Source organism: Choloepus didactylus, chromosome 4, assembly GCF_015220235.1.
Source record: "Choloepus didactylus isolate mChoDid1 chromosome 4, mChoDid1.pri, whole genome shotgun sequence".
In the NCBI taxonomy this organism is placed as follows: Eukaryota; Metazoa; Chordata; class Mammalia; order Pilosa; family Megalonychidae; genus Choloepus; species Choloepus didactylus.
In genome coordinates, this window is record NC_051310.1 from 93,381,644 (window position 1) to 93,392,327 (window position 10,684).

Sequence of the window (10,684 nt, forward strand, 5' to 3'; positions counted from 1 at the left end):
CATCTATAATGCGGCTACTCTCTAATACCTGTAAGCTAATGACTTTCAAACCTGTTGCCAGCCTTGACCCCTGTCTGGGCTTTCAGGCATGTAAGTCCACACTTACACCTCCACAGGTCCCTCAAATGCAACATCTCCAAACTGAACTCCCCAAGGTCTGCTCTTGTTCCTGTGATCCTATTTCAGGACATGTCAGAAGCCTGAACATCATCCTGCTCTCCCTCCTTCATGTCTCATAGTCAACTTGGCTACCAAATCGCATGAGTTCTATCCCCACGGAGGCTGCCTGCAGCCACCCTGCCCTCCTCCTTCCCGTGGCCACTGTTCCTTCCGAGTCCTGACCCTCAGAGGAGCATACATGCCAAGAGCACCCAGTGGGGAGAAGTGGTTTTATTATTTCCTCCCGGAAGAGGAAGACTGGCAGGAGCAGGATGCAGGGCAGACACAAGCTGCATCCCTGCGGGTGGCACAGGTGCTGGCGGCTGGAGAGCCCAGGGCCGTGAGAGCTGTCCGACAGCGAGAGCTGGAGCTGATAAGCAGGTACCATGTTGCCTGTGAGGCTGCTGGCCTCACCGATGCCGCTTCCGGATGCACTGCAGCTCCTGGCAGATGGTGCTAAAGCTGGGCCGCTGCCCGGGCTCGTAGGCCCAGCACTGCTCCATGAGCCGGAACACAGCATCGGGGCACAGTTCTGGGCAGGGCAGGCGGCCCCCTGTGACGACAGGCACGGCACAGAGGGCATCAGGAGGCCACTGGGGGACCACCCCATGAGCACTGGACTCCAGGAGCCACTCTTCTTCACCAACTGCTCCAAGGACCCAGAGGCCTGGGTTCTGACCTCAACTACCACGAGCAAGCTGTGACCCTCGCAAGCCTCAGTCTTTCCACTTGTGCAAGGGATATATTAATCCCTATCTTGCATGTTGTGATGAGGAAATGAAATAATATATGGCCTGGCACATAATTCCCATTATTATGTGGATACTCAGCAGTAGCTGCAGGATTATTCCTATTCTGCCCCAGTGGGAAGGTTGGAAGTTTAGGGGACCAAGAAGGGTTCAGGGGGACCAATGGGAAGAGGGTTGACCCTGAAGGCTGCTGTCCCGCAGGAGGGGGTTGCCTTACCCTTTTCCACGAACTCCCGAGTTTGCTGATTGCTGAGGTTGGGATACGGGGAGGCCCCCAGGCTGAAGGTCTCCCAGAGCAAGATGCCAAAGCTCCACACATCACTCTCAGAGGAGTAGCGGCCTGAGGAGGGAACGAGGCAGCATGAGTGGGCTGGTCCCCGGGGCCAGAGCAAGACAGGCAGAGGACGGCAGAGCCCTTAACTGTCGCCACTGGGCAGCAGGCCCCGGGCCCAGCCTCCGGCCCTGTAGCCACAAGAACACAAGGACCAGGTACCGTAGTTAAGAGCCTCGGGTGCGGTCCACTTCACGGGGACTTGTCTTAGGCCCCCTGAGGCTGCGTAGACCCCATCAGCTTCCTCCCGGGACATCCCGAAGTCACTGATCTTCAGGACGTTCTTCTCTGTCACCAGGCAGTTCCGAGCAGCCAGGTCCCTGGGCAAGGCGGGGCAGAGGGCTTGTTCAGCCAGCGGCCGGGAAGCACCTGCCACCTGCTTGGCCTGGGCACGTTACACACAGCCAAGAACAAAACCTGCTCCCTGTCCCCCAGGGCTCCTGGTCATGCAGGAGAGACAAACTCCACCTCTGGAGCTGATACCTGACATTTGGAGGGGTTGGGGAGGTGGGGCTTGAAAAGTCAGAGGAGCCCAAGGGTGACAGTCCCTTCTGATTCTGGCAGGGGCTGCCGGGGGGCCTGCTGTCCCCCCTCACACACCGGTGGATGCAGCACTTGCTCTCCAGGTACTCCATGCCGGCAGCCGCGTCCCCGACCATCTGCAGCAGCGTCTTCACCCGCAGGCGGGCTCCCTCGGTCCGCAGGAAGGTCAGGAAGTCGCCCCCTGGGGGTGGGGGAAACCTTGTTGAGCCTCCAGCAGGGGCCCACCTGGCTGGGCTGAGTTCCCCATCTCCCCCCAGATCAGCCCCCTCTGCTCACCCTGCACAAGCTCCATGACAATGTAGATGGGCTGTTTCTGGGTGCAGACGCCAATGAGACGCACGATGTTGGGGTGGCTGTACTGCTTCAGGATCCTGCAGGGCCCTGCTGCTTAGGCTCCACGGGGCTCCCACCCACAGGGTGTGCACGTCAGCCTCCCCAGCCCCGGGAGCCCTTGGGAACCCTGGAAAACCCAATGGAGGGTGGGAGAAGAGAAGAGCTTGATCTCCAAGGCCAGCAGACCTGGGCGTGCGACCTCGGGAGGGCCACAGGCCTCTCCAACCTCTACCCCTCTGCAAGACAGGGGCTTCACGACCTGAATAGGGGGCCGCAAGGATGAGATGAGGCCACAGCAGCTAAGCACTTTGAGTGCCACGTGCAGAGAAACCCCTTCATACGCGGAACATTGGGTGATGATTATTTTATTACCCACCTCGCTTCCTGCAGAAACTTGGCCTTGAGATCAGGCGGGAGCGTCTCTCGACAGGATTTCACTGCCACGAGGGTGTTGTCAGCTCGCAGGCGTCCACTGAACACTTCACCAAAGTTCCCCTGAAATAGACTGTGGCTCCTACCAACGTCTTTCCCTGCACAGGCTTCTAGGGGGATGGCCCGCCTTGTCCCCCATCCCTTCTCCATCCAGTCCCCCCACGCTCCAAGTTCATCAGTCCCAGATCCCTAGGAGTTTACCCCCACTTGTGGAACCGAGACTGTTAGCATGGGCTGGGCAGAGAAAGTCACTTCCAACTTCCCTTGTTCAGTGACGTGGAACATCTAAGAATGACTTTCACTTGGGTTTGAAAGCATTCGGATTCTTGGGAAAGTGAGTTGTTTCATAAGCATGTATTTTATGGCTCGTGTTAACAGAGTGTGTCTCCCTGTGCACACAAGAACCCTTGTGGGGGTGAGGCCCAGGGTCCTGGGGTGGGGGTCGGGGTGCTGCCTCCCAGGGAGTCTCAGGGTGGGTACTTTTCACTCAGTCTCTTGGAGGACTGTGTTTAGTGGCTGAGAGCCCATCAGTGAGGCAGGGAAGCCGAACAGCTCTCAGGAGGGTGGCCTCAGGCATGACTTGGGTTTTGGGCTGGAGGAGGGGAAATGTGGGTGGCAGGGGGGCTGGCAGAGCCGGGCATGGGGCAGAGATGCGCTCACCCGTCCAATCTGCTCACCCAACACCAGGTCTTCGTGGTTCAGGGCCCACTTGTCCTGGGGAAGAGAAGGATTTTGGGAGTCAGAAGTCAGTGAAGGGAAGGGATGCTGGACCCTGCAAACGGCTGAATTCTCTCCCACCAACACTTTACTTCAATTCTCAGAGCCTCGGTTTATGGGTCTATAAAATGGAACACATCAGGATCACAGACTCAGGTACCGTAACTACGTGAGAGCCTGCCTGCATGCACGACCCCCAGGATGGGGGCGGCCTTGACGTCCCAACTCTTCTGGGGTGAGGTTGGCCTCCTGGGGAGAGTCAGTTCATAGCTCCAGACTGGGGGAGCAGGTAGCCCTTCCTTTTCTGGTTCTCTTTGGGCCGGGCTGGGCACAGGCTCACCTTGGGCACGGCCCGGTTCAGGATGATGCCACTCTTCTTGGTGAGGGGCTGCTGGGACTGCAGCAGGTGGTCAATGAGCAAGGGGATGGTGGGAAAGCCATCCCCTTCCAGCCGGTACAGGTTCTGTGGGGCAGGGGGACCTGGGGTCAACAGCCTTGGAGAGGAGAGCAAGAGCCCTGGGGGAGGAGGCAGCTGCCTGGGATTAGCGCAGAGAAACCTGCAGAAAGCCCATCCCTCTGACGGTGCACAGAGGAGGACACACACTCAGGCTTAGGCCCCATTTTTTGGTAGGGTCTGGGTGGTCTCTGTGGTGCATTCCAGCTCTGCAGGGAAGGGAGGTGTGGAGAGGTGGGACAGAGATCCCTACTCACATCAGCGGACTGGATGATGAAGTGCCGGGGCTGGCCATCCCACAGCACTGACAGCACGTACTCCTGCTTGCCCTGGCTCTCCCGCACCAGGAAGTCTCCGGAATGGGTCAGCAACTCAACCACCTCTGTCCGCGGGATGGCCCCATGGTACCACAGCTGCTCATGCAGGGGCTTCTGCACCTCAGGAACAAGCTGCAGTGGCGGGGGGAGCTGGCCAGGGGATGGGGGAGGAGCGAGGAAGGGTCACTCAGCCAGCTCACAGTGGGAGGCCACTGGGCCGGCAGGGGCTCAGTCTGTCTCCCGCATGTCTCCCAGTCCTCGTAACCACCTGAGTGTCACATGGGACCCTCTGCGGGCCCCTGGAGAGGCAGTGGACTCTCCCAGGGCCACTCTGAGGCAGAGCTGGGATGGGAAGCCCAGGCTGGCTGACCCCAAAGCAAGCCTGTCCCTCTCCCACCAGGATGCACTGTTCCAACCAGCCCCGGAGCAGGGAGAGCTGGGCCATACTCCAGCTGCTGGTCCCTGTAGCACATGTGGGTGGCAGAGAGGAAGGGGCAGCAGGGGCGGCAGGATCTGGTGACATCTGCAGCCTGGGATTCCAGGGAAGAGAGAGCATCCCCAACAAAAGCCGCCTAGCCAGAGCTTCCTCTCTGAGGGCATCCCCGGTGACTGAACCCAAAACACCAGGTCTGGGGTGAGAGGGAACACCTCTGAGATCCCTGACCTGGCCATCCCTTTCAGGATGGGCAGGGGCGCAGGCCCAGACGGGGCTCCACTCACCGAGAACTTGGGGCGGAAGATTCCCGAGATGTGGCTCTTAAGGATTTCCAGGGTGGGTGTCCTGCCCCCCTCTCGCTCCTGCTCCTGAGGCCAGGGACAGGCGTCAGCGGGTGGCCAGGCTTGGGGAGGGGGAGGGTGAAAATGAGGCGCGCTGCCGGGCGGGTAGGCGTGGCCGGTGGCAGCGGGCAGCGGGAGGGGCGCTCACCGAGGAGGACGTGGAGTGGCGGTCATCCTGCAGGAGCAGCACGGGCGGGGGCTCGCCAGGGCCCAGCTGCTCCAGCTTGGCCTGAAGCAGCTCCTGCTGGGCTTGCAGCTTGGCCTGGCTGCACAGCGCCACCTGCAGGCCTTGCAGCGCCTCATGCAGAGCCTGCTTCTTGCCCAGCAGCTGCACCCTGCAGGCAGGAGGTGGGGGGAGGTGGGTGAGAAAGAGGGGCTCGGCTAGTGGCCAGCAGTGGGGCAGAGGCAGGCAGGAAGAAGGGGGACCAGGGACTGGAAACTACCCAGTCGGACCACTCACCGCTCCCGGGAGTGGGTGTTCTGCTCCTCGTCACGGAGCTCATGTTGCAGCTGAGTGACAACCTCCTGCCGGCTGAGCACCAACTCGGTGGCCGTGTCCAGCTCATCTGTCACCGCAGTCAGGCTGTGCCCAGGAAAAGCACAGAGTTAGAGTCAGGCCCCCAGATGCCTCCCTGCAGAGCCAAGCAAGCTCAGAGGCTGGCTGTGGCTCTGTGTGGAAAGGGTCCATCCCCTCCATCGTCTGCCAGGGGCCCCACCCTGACCCAGCTGCCCGGCCACCCTCACGTGTGCTGCACGCTCTCCACCGTCAGCTCGTTCAGCTGCAGCTCCCCGGGCTCCAGTGGCTCGCCCTCCTCAAGCAATGACTCGTCAAAGGTGACACAGGGTGGGACATCGGGTGCAGACCTGTGGGGGTCAGCACCCAGTCACTGAGCAAGCTAGCTGACCCAGTGCCCGGCAGCCCTGGTGCCCAGCAGGCATGAGGAAGGCCTTACCCATACTGTCGCAGGAAGCCTTGGTACTCGGCCTCGGGCTGGATGCGGGCAGCAGCTGCAGCCATCTCCCGGTGGATGGCCACCACCTCGTCCTGCACCAGACTGCTGATCTCCAGGTATTCCTGCAGGATCTCCTTCCTGCCCCCCAGACGGGAGCCCTGGTCAGGTGGGTGGCTGAGGACCTCCGACTCGGGGTTCGGAGTCGGCCCTGGATTGACCCCCGCCCTCCCCATTTTACCAGCCATGTGACTAGGCAAATGATTCGGTCTCTCCCCAATCTTTGGTTTCCTCTTATGTATACCAGGGATGGTGATAAGGATCAAATGAGACCATGTGGGCAGTGCTCAGTGTACAGGAAGCGCTCAGTAAATGTGAGTTACGACTGTCCCTGTCTGGGCAGCCAGCCTAAAAGCTGGGGCCCAGGGCCACTGATAAATATATAAGTTGTCCATGTGCTGCTGACCCCCATATTTATATCTCCCTGTTTCTGCCCCTCCCCAGTCTCATGGATCCAACCACCGACTTGAAATGACCTGATGGACATTTCTCAGGCATCTGGACTTACTAGTTGAAGAGGAGTATTCTTTCTCAAACCTGGTTTTCCCACAGCCTTCTCAAAGACAGTTAATGGCAATTCTCACACTCTGTTTCTAGCCCATAAGGAAATCCTACTGGTTCCCCTTCAAACTATATCCAGGATCTGACCACATCTCGCCACCCACACTGCTGTCACCCGGGTCTGAGTAGTCATGCCCTTGTGGCCTCCTATCTGGCTGCCCCGCCTCTGTCCCCTGAAGTCTATTCTCAACACAGCAGCCCAAGCGATCTGATTAAAGCAGACGTCACATCCTGTCACTCTTCTGGTCCACCCAAAGCCAAAGTCCTCACAAAGGCCTACCATCCAGCACCCCCAGCCCTCGTCACTCTCTCCCCTTCCCCATTCTGCCTGAGGTACAGTGGCCTCCTTGCTATCCCTTGGATATTTCAGGCCTCAGGGCCCGTGCAGCTGCTGTTCCCTCTTCTGGAATGTTCTCTTTCCAGTTATTGCCATGGTTCACTCTCTTGGGCCTTTTCTCAAAAAGACCTTCCCTGACCACTCTCTATTTAAAACTGGTCTTACTTTCCTCCACAGAGCATATTGTTTCTCACATGCATTCTATTTTATTTATCGACTTTACTTCCTCCCTCTACTAGAATGGAAGATCCTTGAGGATGGACATTTTTTTGTCTACCTTGTTCTCTGCTGATTCCCAGAGCCTAGAACAGTACTGCATAAATGCAACAAAGCCCTGCAACAAGGGGCCCGGTTAAAGTAATCTGGATGTAAGTCCATTGGGCACTAGCCTTGGGCCAGCTCCTGTTCTCATGTGATTTTTCCGGATCCTGCTCTGGGCATAGTGGAGGCTTTAGGGCTGTTATGGATTGGGGTGGGGGGGTGTGGGCTTACAGGATGCAGGCCATCTCCTGGTGCAGGTCCTGCAGCGACTGCAGCAGGCCAGGCAGCATGAGCTGGTGGTAGTGCTGGTGGTGCAGCTGCGCGGCCCGCACGCCAAGCACGTAGCGGTTGTGGTGGGCGAAGAGTTTCCAGAGGCTGCGCACGTACTTGTCTTTGGCCCTGTCACGGTCCTTGTCTGCTGGGTGTGGGGGTGTGGGGGTGTGGGGGTGGGGGTGGGTGACAGCACATAGGACTGGCAGCCCCCACTCTCTGGGTGCCCAGCGACAGGCCAGGACTGGCTTGGGAGTCAGCAGCCAGTGAGGGAAGCCACAAACCTTTGCTAGTCTCCTGGTACTTGCGCCTGGCCTGGGTACTGTCCCGTGCCAGGGCTCGGTACTGGCTCTTCAGCTTCTCAATGTCCTGGCTGTGGGTCTGGGGAGAGAGGAGAGGCTGGTGGGGGCAGCGGGCCCCCAGGGAATGGGAGATGGCAGTGCCATCCTGAAGAACTGGTGAACCTTTGGGAAGCAGGGCCGCTGGGGGGAGGCAGAGAGGTGTCCTGGGCTATGCCGGTCCCTTCTTAGCCACAGAGTGGTATCCTGGCGGCAGGTAGGGACAGGTTCTGGGCCCGTGCTTATAAAGGCTCTGGCTGTTGCTGTCTTGAAATTCTTAGTAATTTTTTAACAAGGGGTCCCACAATTTCTTTTTGCACTGGGCCCTGCAAATCAGGTTCCTGGTGCTAAGAACAGCAGATGGCAGTCTGAAACCAGTTTTCATCCCAGTTCTCCTGTTTATGCACTGGGATACTTTAGGAAAGCTCCACCCCTCTCCTCTGAACCTCAGTTTCCCTTATCTGTCCCTGGATGGGCATAGAGACTAGATCAGGGGGCTAGTCTTTCTCTTAAAGGGCCAGGTGGTAAATATTTTAGGGCTGTAGACCATATGGTCTATGTTGCAACCACTCAACTCTACTGCCATAGCTCTAAGCAGCCATAGGAAATTCGTAAACAAATGAGCATGGTTATGTTCCCATAAAACCAGGAAACAGGCAGACCTGGATTAAATGATCTGGGGAGATAAAGGAGTGAAGCAAGGTGGCCACCAGGGGTCACCATGGGTCTGCAGCAAGGCTTGGCTCTGCACTAGAGGAAGGGGCGGGGTTGGGAGACCTGACCAGCACACTAAATGGGGAGACTAAAGCACCCCCATAATTAGCCAGTTCCAAAATCACAGCCTCTAGATCAAGGAGCTGAGTGGGATTCAAACCTAGGCAAGCCAACCTGAGTCTCTGAGCACTGCATGGGGGGGTGTGGTTGGGGGTTGGGGGGAGAATGCACCAAGTGGTATCTCTGCGGCCCCAGGTGTTCAAGGGCAGGGAAACAGCTTAAGTCCTGCCTGGGCTAATGATAGACTGGCTCCCATTTTTCTCACTCTCACACCCCAGAGCCGCATGGGGCCACATGGGAGGAGAAGCAAAGATCTTTAAATTTCTTCTAAGCAAGGACCAGGACTCATTCATTTTTGTACCCAGCGCTGCCCAGTCACCCAGTAAAGTGCCCAGAAGATGCATGGAGAAGCCCTGCTGCAGGCCGGCCCAGATGGGGGTAGAGGGGAAGAAGCTGCAGTGGCGCTGGAGCATGCCTGGGGCCCAGCCTGCTGTCAGACACTTCCACTTCCCCAGTGAATCTGGGGCTCTGGTGCAAAAGCAGCCCTTTTAGGCTTGAGAAGGGCAGAAATGAACAGGCAAAGGCCCCGGCACTGCCCACCCACCTTGGTGAGCTCCTGCTGTAGCTGCTGCCACTGCTCGCTGTAGGTCTTACGCAGCTGCTGCCGCTCCCGAATCAGCACGCTCAGCTTGCTCAGGGGCCCTGAGTTCAGATCCTCTGCGTGCTGCCTCAGCAGCCGGCTCAGGCCCTCTGTCTGGTTGGTGATCTCCACCCAGGACTACAGCCCAGGATAGGTGGGTTGGGGAGGGGGGGAAGCAGGGAATGAGAGACAATAGATACCAAGTCCCAGCATGCCAGTCTCCAACTCCCACCCCTCCCCAGTGGCCCCAGGAGGGGAATGGCGTGGGCAGCCGTGCCAAGCAGCCACAGGAATTCCCCCGTCGAGGGCCGGCCCGGGATGAGGACGCCTAGGGCAGGTGGAACACACCTGGCTGATGGGGCTGTCGGGGACTCCACCCCGGTTCTGGCCCCCGCCATCCTGCAGGAACATGTGGTGCAGCAGCCCTGCGTACTCCCTGTCACTCTTGACCCTCTGGGCCATCCACTTCCTCATGCCCTCCAGCAGCCGGAGCTCAGCCTCCTGTAGCCGCTGCACTGCCCCATGGCCCTGGGGAGTGCACAGCTCTGAAGAGAAGCCCATGGTAGCGTCCTGGGGACAGAGGTGAGGCCATCACTGGAAACGGAGAAGCAGCAAGGAAACTGGGGGCTGCCAGGCCAGGAAGGGTTGCAGAAAGCAGGAGGTAGTGTCCCGCCCTGCTGAAATGCAGCCCCATGTACAGAAAGGCGGCTGGCCTGAGACCAGCCCTCAAGGCCTCCTACGCCCCAGGCCAAGCCCTTGTGCCAGGGCTCCTCTTCCCAGCTTCATAGCAGGAACCACCCAGGGTCCCTCCTCCACAGGCCCTTTCACCCAGAACTCCTTACAAGGGTGCACAAGTGCGATGCCCTGGGACGGCCCGGGCCAGAACCCTGCCCACCACGGCCGCCCCCGCCCTTCCGCGGGCCAGTTCCCCCACCCGGCCCCCAGCTCCGGCCCCGGGACGCCTGCCCGGCCACTGCCCGCTGCGCCCCCCGCTCCCCGCCCACCTCCCGGGCGGCGGGGCTGGAGTTACCCGCGCGGACAGCTGCTCCTGGGGCCGCCGTGGACCGACTCGGGCCCCGCGCCGACCCCCGGCCAGTTCCTGATTCCGCGCTTCCTCCTGCCGCGGTTTCAGTTGGCCCAGGCCCCGGGGCGGGCCCCCGACGCCCGCCCGCCCGCTCCCAGCCGCAGCCTCCCGGCCGGCCCTGGACCGCGGAAACGGAAGGGAGGAGGGGCCGGGAAAGAATGGCCGTGCTGGAGAGCGGCCTGCGCGCGGCTCTCCCCAGGCGCGGGGCAGCGTCCCCCGAGGGCGGTCGCGGGGCGCTGGGCGCAGGAGAGCCCGAGGTGTCCGGGGCGGGGGCGGGCGGCCCCAGAAGAGGAAGGGGGGGAACCGGGCCCAGGCGTTCCCCACCCCACTGGAGTCCCTAAGGAGAGCTCAGGCGCCAGCCTCTATTTGAATAAAATTTCCAAGTAAAATATTCCAAGGAGAGGCCTATTTCTCCGCTCGGGTCCTCATGGCTAAGGCCCGCTCCTGTGCCTGCCCCTAGGCCGGCGCTTCCCATACCAAGGGAAACCAGATGGAGGAAAGGGGTTGGGAAGTGCGGAGAGGTGCGGAGCCACCTGTGCTTCAGGCAGAAGTGCGGCACCTCAAGGTTGGGGCTGGGGACTCAGGCTGTCCCTAGCA

The 10,684-nt window shown here is 59.9% G+C and overlaps 1 protein-coding gene across 2 annotated transcripts; it reads right to left on the bottom strand.

Annotated features, from left to right (window-relative positions):
* Positions 1–375: 375 nt before the first annotated feature.
* On the bottom strand, positions 376–10,188 carry FES (FES proto-oncogene, tyrosine kinase). 2 transcript variants are annotated; one of them, XM_037833093.1, is made up of 19 exons: positions 10,034–10,188; positions 9,352–9,573; positions 8,968–9,141; positions 7,536–7,632; positions 7,213–7,396; positions 5,766–5,903; positions 5,557–5,676; positions 5,273–5,395; positions 4,961–5,147; positions 4,756–4,839; positions 3,976–4,185; positions 3,605–3,727; positions 3,208–3,261; positions 2,492–2,610; positions 2,059–2,153; positions 1,840–1,963; positions 1,402–1,559; positions 1,126–1,248; positions 376–712 (listed from the first exon to the last, which is right to left on the bottom strand). In XM_037833093.1, the coding sequence occupies exons 2-19, from the start codon at positions 9,562–9,564 to the stop codon at positions 570–572; spliced, it is 2,469 nt and encodes an 822-aa protein (XP_037689021.1). In that variant the 5' UTR covers positions 9,565–9,573; positions 10,034–10,188; the 3' UTR covers positions 376–569. The 2 variants fall into 2 exon arrangements, with proteins under 2 accessions (XP_037689021.1, XP_037689020.1); XM_037833092.1 differs by having other exon boundaries at positions 7,213–7,399.
* Positions 10,189–10,684: the final 496 nt, after the last annotated feature.

Excerpts from the sequence above, each read along its gene's own strand:
- FES (XM_037833092.1), bottom strand. The coding sequence starts at position 9,564 with ATGGGCTTCTCTTCAGAGCTGTGCACTCCCCAGGGCCATGGGGCAGTG. Across the intron at positions 3,728-3,975 it reads TCATCATCCAGTCCGCTGAT|AACCTGTACCGGCTGGAAGG; the intron begins GTGAGTAGGGAT and ends CCTGCCCCACAG. Across the intron at positions 2,154-2,491 it reads AAGTTTCTGCAGGAAGCGAG|GATCCTGAAGCAGTACAGCC; the intron begins GTGGGTAATAAA and ends AGGGCCCTGCAG.